Source organism: Prunus mume, linkage group LG7 (assembly GCF_029339155.1).
Source record: "Prunus mume cultivar Tortuosa linkage group LG7, ASM2933915v1, whole genome shotgun sequence".
Taxonomy (NCBI): Eukaryota; Viridiplantae; Streptophyta; class Magnoliopsida; order Rosales; family Rosaceae; genus Prunus; species Prunus mume.
Genome location: NC_142704.1, coordinates 16,720,441 through 16,734,178, shown reverse-complemented (window position 1 = coordinate 16,734,178; position 13,738 = coordinate 16,720,441). Strand labels below are relative to the sequence as shown.

The window sequence follows — 13,738 nt, the reverse complement described above, 5'->3', positions numbered from 1 at the left end:
TAGGAATTAATGATGATTTAGTAAATTTAAGTGCTAAAAGAGCTTAGTTATTTGCAGGAGTTTAAACAAGCTGACCGAGGCGAATATCATAGTGCTTAAGCTTGGTTGTTCAAACTCTATCGAGCTTTAGTTTGGTTTGATTTATTTCTTTTATGCCAAGTTGGAATGAGCAAAAAAAATCGAGGTTGACACGATCGAGCTCAAGTTGCATCGACTAATTAAATTTATAATAAACTTGCCCTGCTTGTATATATGATCTTCAATTAGCTGTTGGAAGGTCCTTGCAATTTACTTGGATGTACACCTTCACAAATTACATCAAATTTATATAGTTGTAATGATTTCTCTTTTTGAAAGTCTAATTAGCAATTAGATAACCACTAATTTAAGCAATATGATATGACTATATATATATATATATATATATATTCCTGATATATACATATCTCAAGTGGTACATGCCTAAGCTTATAGCTGATGTAACCTCCTCACCAAATCCATCTAGACTTTTGACAGAAAGTTGCCTGCAAATGCAATATCTTCTGTAGTATAACATTGTGACGTGTGTATATAAATGCAAAATGGACCACTTAATCCCAACCAAATATTCTTGAGCTATCGATGCCTTTCAAATCGATCGGGGTGAACAAAGATTAGCTATGATGACTTGAAGTGGATAATAATGCTAATTCTGTTCGTCTTCTTAATCCTCAATCCCTATATGCCTATATATGTTTGATTTGATTCACATAAAAGAGAATTCTTTTTGACTTTGTTCACAACAAAAGAATATGAGAGAGAGAAAAACAAACAAACAAGAGAAGAGATAATCTTCACATTGTGATGATAGCTAGGGCACCACTTAAACCCTAATTTGTTTTATTTATTTAACCGTCAACTGCTAAAACAGATTCCCATGCATCCACTTTCTATTGCTGAAAGCTACATAAAGCCTTTTGAGCTGCTAGCAAAGTAATTTGACGAACTCCTATAGGTTGAAGGGAGCCAAATTCTCTCACAACCTTAAGATGAGAAGCTTGTGCTTGAAAGGGACATGATGGGCACAGAGATTAAATTCATCTAGTAAGTAGAATATACCTGCTAGAAATTAGAAAAATTAGTGGCACTAAACCCAGGATTGTAAACCTTAGAGCTAGCTATGGGACTAATAGCCTAGAAAAGGTAATTAAAGTAAGAGCAAGCGAAAATTTGAAAGCCAATGAGAAATCCACGAATGATTGTTAATAATGGCTATATTCTTTGGGGGCTTTTAGGTAACATATTTGCATTTTATTACTATCATCATTGATACTGTCGATAACTTAATCATCTTTATAATAGGACATGCGTGGAGTTTTACATAAAAGACCTCGATGTCCTTATATATTGTATTTAATTTTGTGAAGTTTCTGATGACTTATTCATGAGTATTTAGTCTTGTATTATTTCAAAAAGACTTGATTATTATATGTTTTCTTGAAAAGTATATGTTATGAAATGTGCACAAAGCTTAATACCTCAAAATGGTAGACTAATAAGTTTGAATTCAATAGAATTTGAGCATTCAATCGAAAACCAATTTATAATGGGTGGAGAAGTCTAAAATCTTATATATTGTAGGCTTTACTTTTCCGATATGGAATAATACTCTTAACAAAATTAATATTAAGACAACTGTTTGGAAAAAGCTCTCTCTCTCACTCTCTCTCTCTCTCTCTCTCTCTCTCTCTCTCTCTCTCTCTCTCTCTCTCTCTCTCTCTCTCTCTCTCTCTCTCTCTCTCTCTCTGGCAAGGTTTTACAAGAGTACTCTAACACCACTCGTTTGGCACCTTAAACAGAATTTTAAATTGACTATAAACACAGCGCTCCATTAACTTGAGTTGATCATCTAAGATAGAGCATATCAAGACCAAGAAATAAAAATAAAAAACAGATATTGATCAATAATAATGCACTAACATGTCTATTGCTCCAAAATAGATGGATATCTTCTGGATGCTGTACATTACAACTGTATCAGCAGCAACTGTGCATGACAACATATTTATATATTCTGTTGAGGAATCAAGTCCATTTATTCTTGACACTGTGAGAGGAAACCTTTAGCTGCTTTAACAAAGTGTGAATGGATGCTTGTCACATCTTTTCAAAGTTTCTGGTGAGGAAAAGATTGGGTCAAAGTCCCTTCTAATCTTCACACTATGATTCCTCTTTCAAAGCTCATTTCAAAATGGCTGGGCCTTTTTTCCACCTTTTTCTGCATGCTCTCTCCCATAACAGAAGAACCTCTTTGAAGGTACTTCTTGGGACACTCAAAAGCTGTTTGTATATGTGCATTAAGTATGTACTATATGTGTGTTTCTGTATGTGTGTGTGTGTGAGAGAGAGAGAGAGGAGGGTTTAATTGTCATTTTCAATAAGGCCAAGGGCAAACTAGGTGCATGCTTTCAATAAAGGTGGGGACACTCATTTGGGTTCTCACATATCAACCTTTAGTGAAAGAATCAAGCAATATATCATCTCCCAAATGCATATTTAAACCTTCACACCCAGTTTTCCATGGAAGCCAAAACACTTCCTTAATTGTTACACAAACATGGCCACCTCCACCGCCACCACCACCCAAACTTCTGCACCCAACAGCACCACCACCATTTGCTTCTCAAAATATCTCCATTCCCTTTCTCAAACACCCCACAGGCTTAGGAAGAGAATGCTGGCCACATGGACCCCTGACCAAGAGCTCAACCAAGTGAGGCAAAGGTCTGGGGCAGACATGAAAAGGAAACTCAAGTGGTATGATTTGATTGCCCTTGGTGTTGGAGGAATGCTTGGTGTTGGAGTCTTTGTCACAACAGGCCAAGTAGCCTTCCAGACATCTGGCCCTTCTGTCTTCATATCCTACATCATTGCAGGAATATCAGCCCTTCTTTCTTCCTTGTGTTACACTGAATTTTCTGTTCAAATCCCAGTTGCTGGTGGTGCCTTTAGTTATCTCAGATTGACCTTTGGTATGAACCATTAGATCCATTGTTACCCTATTTGGTTATAAGGGTTCTAGCTGAATATATCAATTCTTCATTTTCTGCTTTCTTAATTACTTTCATTTTTATGTGAAGGTGAGTTTGTGGGCTATTTTGCTGGGGCTAATATACTCATGGAGTACGTATTGTCAAACGCTGCGGTCGCAAGAAATTTTACTGATTATATATCCTCTGCATTTGGTGAAAATGATCCAAAGACATGGAGAGTAAAAGTAGATGGTTTGGTAGAGGGCTATAATATGTTGGACTTCCCAGCTGTTGCTCTTATTCTTCTTCTCACTCTCTGCCTTTGCCACAGGTTTTCATCTGTTCCTACCTATTTATTTGCTTACTTAATTATTCTACTGTTCTACCTTATATTGCTTTCCTATTTTCACAATCTAGGTGCCCAACAATTTGCAACTAGCTAGACCTTTTTTAGGATTGAGTTGGTGGGCATTTGGACTATTTAGTGTTATATATATATCTTCTTTATCAGTTGCCAAGTTTTTTTTATAATACATTATCATTGCAACCCTCACCATTTCTGCTGTTGATAATAATTTCCTGAGTGTTATTGGGTTATCAACTGATGGTATCTTTTGTTTCAGTGGATTTTTAAAATATATATTAATTTCTTTTGGGATTGCAGCACAAAGGAAAGCTCCCTGTTGAACCTTATTATGACAGTCTTCCATGTGGTTTTCTTTGGATTTATCATAATTGTTGGCTTCTGCAAAGGGAGTACAAACAACTTGGTGAAGCCTAAAGGACTTGCTCCTTATGGTGTTAGAGGTGTTCTTGATGGGGCAGCTAAAGTTTACTTGAGCTATATTGGCTATGACTCAGTTTCAACCATGGCAGAAGAGATCCAAAACCCTTCAAAGAGCTTGCCAATCGGAATAGTTGGCTCCGTTGTCATCACCTCCGTGCTTTACTGCCTTATGGCCTTGTCCTTGTGTTTGATGGTTCCTTACAACGAGGTAAAGTAATTAAGAACTTGTTACTTCATCAAATGAACTAGCAAGAACACTTTCTACCAAAAATTTCTGATATAGACACCGGCATGTTTTAGCCTACATACACAAAAATGCTATGAATGAAACATGGTAGAAAGACACAATTAACTAAACTGTTTTGTTCTGAGAAAATACTGCTTCTTCCTAATGATTTGGAATTCTTCAAATGGTTCATAGATATCAGAGAATGTGGCATTTTCAATGGCTTTCAGACAGATTGGTTGGGAATGGGCAAGTAATCTGGTTGGGGCAGGTGCAAGCTTGGGGATTGTGGCTTCACTTTTGGTTGCCATGTTAGGCCAAGCTAGGTACCTTTGTGTTATTGGAAGGGCCAGGCTGGTGCCTTCATGGTTAGCCAAGGTGCATCCTTCAACAGGCACACCCTTGAATGCCACCCTCTTCTTGGGTAATTATGTAAATCTTTGCATATATGATTTTATACTTGCTTTGCTTATCCATGAATCATTATTCCATTTGCATCCCAAGATAGAACACTCATATTTGTAGATAGTAAATTAGTTGTTTCAAAAACATTCAAATCAAAATATGAATATGTAAATGTATGTTATATGGTATTTATTTTCTCAAAGCCAATGCTTTACCTTCAATAAGAAAATGTCACTTTCATCACACATCCTTATGTGGAAGGTTAAGTTTATGAATAATGCTACTCTTACCACATTTGTATACCACATCCATATACCATCTTATGTGGCAGCTGAGGTGGATAACCACGTCAATTAAAATTATTTAATATTTTCTTTTCTTTTATGATTTATTCTAGTATTTGTTTTTCTAATTGTCTTAATTAAAATACACTTCATTAATTTAATTGATGTGGCATATAATATGGACATGCCACATCATGTGGTATAGAAATGTGGGATAAAAATGTGGTAAGTGTAGCATTACTCTAAGTTTATATATAACCGACGCATATAAAAATTTCTCCGATGGTGGGTAGATGACCTGTCAAGTTATATATCAAGCACTTATTCAACACTTACAACAAGAGTTCAACTCTTTATATGCATTACCTTTAATCTTTTTGAAGGATCTATATTAATTAAATTTATAGGAATAGTTGATCTCCCATTATATGACTTGGTATACAACAAAACATTGCTATGGAAACAGAACTAAAACATTGAAACTTCCTTGGTTGACGTATGTTTCCACTTCCAAAGCTACACAAAATGGAGGGAACAACATAGAGAATAATTTATACCCCCTCTTTACTCATATATACTTTTAATATATTTATGCTTTTATTGGTGTGAAACATGCATTCATTTTGTCAATAAATTCCCACTTATTCTTGTTTCTTTTTCTTTTCCCTCAATTATATCACTAATTAAGTTCTCACCAAATCATACAAAAACAGAAACAGTTGAAGAAAAAACAGTATAAAACCAGAGACAACCTGATGAATCCTTTTGTCTTCCTATGATGCAGGACTTTGCACAGCATCAATTGCACTCTTCACCGACCTTGAAATAGTGATAGACATGATCTCCATCGGCACGCTGTTGGTGTTCTACCTTGTGGCCAATGCTCTCATTTACCGGCGATATGTGACCATTAGCAACAACCCCCCATTTCAAACTCTCTTTTTCCTCTTCCTCCTCTCATCTAGTGCCATTGGCTTTTCCATGTCATGGAAGTTTAAGCAACAACGCTGGGGGCTACCACTTTTCGGAGTGTCTATGATCACCATCATTGCCTTCTTCAACTACACAGTTCCTTGCCTTCGCCATTCCACCGGGTGGTCAATGCCCTTCATGCCATGGCCTGCTGCACTGTCTATCTTTCTTAATGTGTTCCTCATGGCAACACTGAAGCAGTTCTCATTCGAACGGTTTGCGTTATGGGCATGTTTGATAACATTGTTCTATCTGTTCTATGGTGTTCACTCAACTTATCAGGCAGAGGAGATGGGGACTGGTGAGGATGAAGTGGATCCAAGCTCAGCTGTGCAACAAAGCAAGCTAGACAACATTCAAGTGCTTTGACTAATTATGTTACTGTCTTTTACTTCTTTTTTCTCTGGTTTTTTTTTTTGTTCTCATGCAGTTTTTGTGGTACTTAACTTGGGTTCAGGGAATTCCAATCAAGCAAAAAGGAATTCCAATCAAATAGAATGACAAAGTTAACTGTGCATAGAAATGCCACAGCAAAAGACCAGTGTTACCTGAATCGAGAAATGATACGGTGCCTGTAATATGATAAACGAAATGATATGTGTAATGGGAACTGATAGGGAGTTTGCTAGTTTCTATGGTACATGTTCGTCAAAGATAGGTATAGTCGGTATGGTATTTCGGGTGGCAATTCATTCGAGACTTTAATTCAGGTCCTCTAATTAGAATTACTACCATCATCATGAAACTCTTAATGGGAGTGGACAAGATGATTGGGGTCATTCAGCAAGTAATGATGGAGACACTAAAGAACCTCAGGATCCAATATAAAGAAAGAGGGAAATTCCTCTAGCAAACTCAACTCTTCAGTTTACTAAAATCTCCTTGTCAATAATGAAAACACAACTAAACTGTGCTTTGTTTGTCTTACGTTGATGGTAGAGCTACTCTTGACAATCCTCACCACATAATAAGAGAGATCATGATTCTCTCATATTAAGAAAGATTATGTACCTTTCTTGAGAAAGTTCAGGAGTATTTGTCTGCGTATCAGTAGTCTCGGGTTCAAAGCCCAACTGCACCTCCTCTACTCCCTTCCAAACTTTGACAGATAAAAAGAGGGCTACATCTTATTTGAGATTCACTGGTTCGGACTTGGCCCAAAGTCCATTCTGGATATTTAAGATTTGATCCAGCCCACAAGATTTGGAATTAGGGAGCCAAGCCCAATCTAAACTCAGTATCTTTAAATATCAAAATGGTTAGGCCTTTTTGCCTACGTGAGATTCGACTTTAGCCCAGTTCTTTATATATATATATATATATATATATATATATCAAAATACCTAATCCATTCTAAGACCCTATTAAGGGGCTTGTAATTAATAACTAATCTTAGGGCTCCTCTTTCTAACTCATCATTTTTGAAATATTACTAGTTTTTGATTCTATACTTGTTACTGATTCAGATTCAGACTCAGAAGGGTTCATAATGAAAAGGTCTAGAACCAGGATGGATTGGCAGAGATAGTGAAGAAACACAGAATATAAAACAATTTGAGATTATGCATGACTGAAATTAATGCATAAATGAACATACTGAAAATAGCAATAATTGAAAACATAATTTGAAAGTATTGTACTTACAAAAGTCTTCTCTTATTGATAAATAGATAGCACTCGTAATTTACATTGATAGTTTTCTTGAGGGAGTCTCAAAGAAAACTTTGAAAACTGAAAAACCTATTGATAATTGTAACCTGCTTACAACTGAGGTCATAGCCAACTTAAATAAGAAAAGCAACTAGACTAATCGAGGCATAGAATGCTGAGAATCTTCCTGTAGAAACACGGGATTCTAGCTGAAGCTTTAACTCTGGCAACTTTTAACTTTTCCTTGGATAACTTGTCGGGGAATAATAACTATTGAAGCATAAGAAAGTTTTGGACTGCTTTTACTGAATGCTTTAACGGTTACTTTCACCTAGGTAACTTTGACTTGTCGGCAGCTTAGTCATAATTCAAATAATAAGCTACATAAGGGTCTCGGGAATCTTGATAGTCGCTCCACCTACGTGGTTGGGAAGGACTCTAATTAGGAAGACAGCTGGATGATGATTGAGACGCAGGTGAGTTGTCATTGTTATTGTCCTCATCATCATTCATCTAGGAGGCTTGGATAATCAACTGGTGAGCAATTTCCTGTAATTCGACTTTCGATTTTCCCTCGACTGAGAGAGAAGAATGAATATAACTAACAGGAGAAGCTGGCTGAGGCTTAGGAGAATTTGTGGCATGGGGAAAATCTCTGTAAACATATTCTGCAATTTTGTCAACTTGGAACTTATGCCACCATTTGACTGAAAATTGGCAAGACATAATTCTGGATTCCTAATTTGCATGATAAGACCATTTCAATATCCAGGGAACCTTGTACTGGCAATGAAAAGGAGTAATTTGGGAAAAAACAACTGCTGTTTATTAAATTTGTATTTACTAGCAAAATAATTGGTCAAATTATGAACTTTAGTAGGGAGGATGTTGGCTATTGGGCCATGGCTTTCCCACCAATGAAGAAACCAATAAGGGAATGGACTCTTGAATTTACTATCAAAATTGATGAACCAAGAGTGGCTGAAGTCAACTTTCTGGTAAAGGAAAATGGAGTACCATGCTTCGATATAATCGGCATAGTTGTATGGATGAGTGGACTGGAGGTGTTTCAATTCATAAGGGTGGCGATTGAATTCTTCTTGGCTTAGTATTTTGTGGATGTAGAGGGAATGATAGAGGATTACTTGAGGTTTTTCTCGGTCTTTTATGGGCTTGATTTCAACTGATTTTGTTTCAACTAGAATGTCCCTATAAAAGGAAAGACTTTTGTAAGGACTAGGAGGAAGAAAATGGCAATTAGGAGGAAAATAAGATTTGACAATTGTAATGGGATCAGAAATGCCGCCATAAATTGGTTCAATTATAAAGACGTGAGACTTATCTTTGAGGACATAAGGTGATGACTTTGGGAGGATAGCAGGCGACTGGGAGGATTGGGCAACTGGGGGAGTGATCTGGAATGGATCATAACTGGAGACTAGAGCAGATTGATAATTGGGGCGGATTTGGCGAACTGTGGTTCCTAGATGGTGAATCGATTTCTGACTTGAATTGGAGAACATCCTGGGAAAGGGACGATTTGAGAGGGCGATTCTGATTTAACTGCATTCATGGAAGAGGGAAGGACTTTGAGCAACTGGGACAACTTGGCTGACTAGGTTGACTAGCTGACTCTTTTTGCTTGTCTTTTTTGGGTGTCATTGATGATCCTGCAGGAATTCTCTAGTAAGAAAGTCAAGAATTGAATTCTCACTTCCTCTCAGAAATTCAATATCAAAATAAAAAAATACTCAAAATACTTTGCCATCGTGCAAAAAATCAGTTTGGATGCAATGTTTTGAACGTCTTTTTCTAAAACATGCTTTGCAGATTTACAACAAACTCGTAATAAGAATTTTTGATTAAGTAAATCATCTTGAAATTTAGAAATACATAATACTATGGATAATATTTCTTTTTTAATAGTACGATAATTAAATTTACGACTAGGTCCAAATTCCAGAATGAAAGCGAATGATTTGTTCTGGGTTATTTGGGTTGACTCTCTGTTTGAGAATATCTCCATAACCAATATCAGAGGCATCGGTTTCAACTATTTTGTAGGAATCAACTGAAGGAATACCAAGACAGGGGAGTGTCTTGACATGGACTTTGATTTGTCTGACAATTTCTGTGTGGACAGGAGACCAAGGAGGGATTATCCTGCAACCTATCAAATAAAGGCTTACATTGTTTTCTCAGATTTTGATAAAAATTAGATACATAATGAAGAGATCCTAGAAACCTCTGGAGCTGACTCTTATCAAGAATTTGATATGGAAATTTATCTGTAAATTGGATAACTCGATCTATTGGGCTGATCTGTGACTGACATATATTAAAACCAAGAAATCTAACATTGGTTTGGAACAACTTGATTTTCTTGGCAGAAACAACTAGACCATTTTGTTTGACTATCTGGAGAAACATATGCAGATGCTTCCAATGTTGTTCTATCGACTGGGAAAAGATTAGAACATCATCAATATAAACAATAGAGAAATGACTAAAGGGGTTAAATATCTCATTCATTATATTATGAAACTTACTATGGGCATTTTTCAGACCAAAAGGCATTACATTCCATTCATAATGACCAAAAGGAGTGACAAATGCAGTCTTATACCTATCTGACTCGTCTATTTGGATTTGCCAGAAACCACTCTTCATATCAAATTTAGAAAAAACGACTGCTTTTTCTAGTCTATTGATTAAGTCTCTTTTATTAGGTATTGGATACCTAATCCATTCCAAGACCGTATTAAGGGGCTTGTAATTAATAACTAATCTTGGAGCTCCTCTTTCTAACTCAACATTTTTCTGGACATAGAAAGCAGGACAAGACCAAGGCGACTTGCTCTTACGAATTATTCCTTTTTGAAGCAACTCAGTTATTTCAGTTTTACAAAACTCCATTATTTCTTGACTCATTTGGATTGGCCTAGCTTTAGTAGAGATATTTTTTTCACTAAAGGTTTTGATGTAAGGAAGACTAACAACACGTTGTTTCCTGTGCCAAAAAGTGTTAGGCAAATCAGAACAAACTTTATTTTTTAATTTATTTTTGAACTTTTGAATTTGTAATTGTAAGGATTCACTATTAAGCTATTGTTCAACTCTTTTGAATTTGACTTCTTCTTTAAGGGAAACTAATTGCTTATTTTTATTATGAATTAATTTGACTGTTTTCAAAACTGAATTTTTTTTAGAGCTTTCAGATTATATGCAATTCAGGCTTAGTTAGAAATTCAAATTTTATTGACTCTCCTAAATAAGTAGAGATGACACCATCATATTCTACCTGGAAATGTACAGTAAGGCTATAAACGGTAAACCTAAAATGACTTCATCAGTGATATTTTTGACTAAGACAAATGAAGTTTTAAAGCAAATTATGTTTTGGCAAACATGGGCTTTAGGGATTTCATAGTTCAACTAGAGTGACTTTCCTTAAGCAATACTTAATGATTATATAGACTTCTTAAAAAACTTAGTGGGAATTAGACCTTCCTGAATATAGTTAAGGTCGGCTCCTGAATCAAATAAGGTAACTATATTAAGCTCAAATTTTTTGACGAATATTGTAATTTTAGAATACCATTTTCTGAAATTAACGTGTTTGATTAGATTGATGGCTTGTTCATTGTTTGAAGGTTCAACATCTGAGTTATTAGGACTCTCTGGTTGACTCCTAGATTCAAGAGCTTTCTTTTTCCATTAGATTTATTAAATCTTGTTTTATTTCATAATTTTCAGCTTGCAACTTGTGACTCATTTGTTTCAACTCAATTATCTCTTTTTGACTATTTTAACTTCTAATTGCAGATCTTGCAGAGTGACATATTTCTTTCGATTAAATTTTTCTAAAGTATTGTTCAAACTTATTGGTTGGGTAACAGACTGGCTTGGACTTTCTTGGCTAATGACTTTTCGTAACTTTCTTAAGTATTCAGATTTTAGCTCAGGATTTTCAATTTTACTGATTAAATCAATTAACAATTCTTCTTGTTCTTCTTGTTTGGTGAGGACAGAAATAAATTTTATTCTATTACAGCATTTGTCTTTACAACCAAACTGAATTTGGGGAGAACTAGATTTTATCAACTTGTCTTTTTCTTCATCCGTAATTTTTAATTGTTTGATTGTGTCTTTTACTTTACACTCATTAGAATAGTGACCATACTTCTAACATTTATAACATTTCACTTTTCTTTTGTCGGAATTTTTTTTAAAGCGATTATTCTTTTCCCTTTTCGGTGCTTTTGACCAATTTTTACGCGAACTAAACTTCTTTTTACTGTAAAATTCTCTACTTTCATCATTATTTCTAAAGGCGTGTTTCCTGCGAGAATAATAACGACTTTTACTTATTTGTCGACTGGGTTTAGTTTTTCTGGAAGGAGGAATACTAGTAAGACTGTATTGTTCACAGAAATTTCATAATTCATACTTGGCGGATTTTCTATCAAACTGTATTTGACGGCCAATTTTAAAATCAACACACATTTTCATTCCAACTTGGTTAATTGTTCTTGTTATGTTTCCATATGTTAAATTATCCCAATCAATGTGACCTTGTTCATTACTAAGGACTGTGCGAATTTTGTGAGCAAATAAGTTTGGAAGACCATTAACAAATTTTTCTTTCCAAAACGGCTGATTACTATCATCTCTAAGCATGACTCGGGAGATGAAAACATCTTTATACCATCTAAAATTAGACAACTTAGGACATCTGAGATTACTAAGCTGATCGTGAATTCTAGCAGTAGTATTACTAGGTGTTCCAATGAAATGTTCAATTATTGTATAGAATAAAGTGTTGACTCCATCTTCTATACCTTGACCTATTTGTTCGTCAAATATAGGTAGACCATCTTCGTTGATTTTGACTGCATGAATTATTTGGTTTTTTGACTTTGTGGTTAGGTGTTTGTCCCACCAATATCAACAAAATCAAGATAAAAAATTTATGATTTGGCTGTGCGCATGTAATCTTTCCATTCGTTAAAGATTTGTTGACGCTGTTCTTTACTGGGATAAGCTTGGTGGTAATTGTCTCTTCTATTTTGATTTTCTAGGGCTCTAAGATGACAATCTAAAGCTGTCCAGTTAATGACAAATTTTTTATTGAGTGTTCTTAGTTGGTTATTGATGACTGTAAAATCTTCGGCTTCAAAGTCAGTTTGGGTTGGTGACTCAGGAGACTCAGATTTTTCTTTTCCCTTATCTAGTGTCTTACCATAACAGGTGATTAACTTGGGAAGTTTTTCTCAAAGATTCTAGTTTGAAATCTATCATGGCTTTTTCTAACTCTAGGTCTCGTTCTAGAGTTAAGGATGATGCTGCAAAGGAATGCCTTGCAGGAATATGCCTCTGGGATTGACCAGGGGTAGGTAACTGATGTATTTGGACTGTGGATTTTTGTGGAAGTTGATTTCCAAAACTAATTTTGACAGTGCCATCTAAATATTGTTGCACATAATCTAGATTATTTAGATCATGCTGAACTGGAGTTGGTTGACTTTCAGTGGTGAGTATCCACTCAGAAGGAAGGGTGACATCTAACCACTTGATTGTGTGAGGTACCCGAATATTGGCCTCAGTTTGCTACTTTGAATTAATAGAGTTTGATCTTTTGGGCTTTTATTAAGGGCTTGAAATTCATATTAGTTCCAGTGACTTTATAATAGATTCTGTAAATTAAGGCTAATGGTTGTGTTCCTGGTAGGACTTGATACCCGGAAGTCTCAATATTTAAGGTTAATGTTTTCAAAATATGGGGATCACTAAGACTTACAGTAAAATCTGGGTAACAATCGAAGTGTACTGGACCATTAAATAAACTGGATTCAATTAATCCTAACGTACTGTCGTTGAAATTCGTGAACCTAGCATCTCTAAGGCAGAGAAGGACAGAAGCTTTTAATCCTAATCTGGTTAGAGGTTTGACTGCAACTTGGACTAGTCCTGGTTCTAGACCTCTTTCTTCACATTGTAACATCCCACATCGACCAACGGAGAGAGGGTGATGTACCTTATATGTACATGTCAGCCTTCATCTAGCACGAGGCCTTTTGGGAGCTCACGGACTTCGAAGTCATGGGAACTCCAAAGTTAAGCGAGTTGTGGGCTAGAGCAATCCCCGGATGGATGACCCACTGGGAAGTTGCTCATGAGCTCCCAAAAACAAAACCGTGAGGGCGAGAGGAGGGCCCAAAGTGAACAATATCGTGCTACGCGGAGCCGATCCTGGGATATGACAATTTGGTATCAGCCACCTTGCCGTGTAGTGCGAGTGTGCCGACGAGGCGTCGGGCCCTAAGAGGTGGTGTAACATCCACATCGACCACGGAGAGGGTGATGTACCTTATATGTACATGCCCGCCTTCATCTAGCACAA

At 36.1% G+C, this 13,738-nt stretch overlaps 1 protein-coding gene across 1 annotated transcript; it reads left to right on the top strand.

The window, feature by feature from the left end:
* The first annotated feature begins 2,428 nt into the window (after nucleotides 1–2,428).
* On the top strand, nucleotides 2,429–6,318 carry LOC103342606 (cationic amino acid transporter 6, chloroplastic-like). The gene is made up of 5 exons (XM_016796833.2): nucleotides 2,429–3,011; nucleotides 3,120–3,342; nucleotides 3,676–4,006; nucleotides 4,220–4,448; nucleotides 5,498–6,318. The coding sequence occupies exons 1-5, from the start codon at nucleotides 2,597–2,599 to the stop codon at nucleotides 6,052–6,054; spliced, it is 1,755 nt and encodes a 584-aa protein (XP_016652319.2). The 5' UTR covers nucleotides 2,429–2,596; the 3' UTR covers nucleotides 6,055–6,318.
* The last annotated feature ends 7,420 nt before the right edge of the window (nucleotides 6,319–13,738 follow it).

Excerpts from the sequence above, each read along its gene's own strand:
- LOC103342606 (XM_016796833.2), top strand. The coding sequence starts at position 2,597 with ATGGCCACCTCCACCGCCACCACCACCCAAACTTCTGCACCCAACAGC. Across the intron at positions 3,012-3,119 it reads TTATCTCAGATTGACCTTTG|GTGAGTTTGTGGGCTATTTT; the intron begins GTATGAACCATT and ends TTTTATGTGAAG. Across the intron at positions 3,343-3,675 it reads ACTCTCTGCCTTTGCCACAG|CACAAAGGAAAGCTCCCTGT; the intron begins GTTTTCATCTGT and ends TTGGGATTGCAG.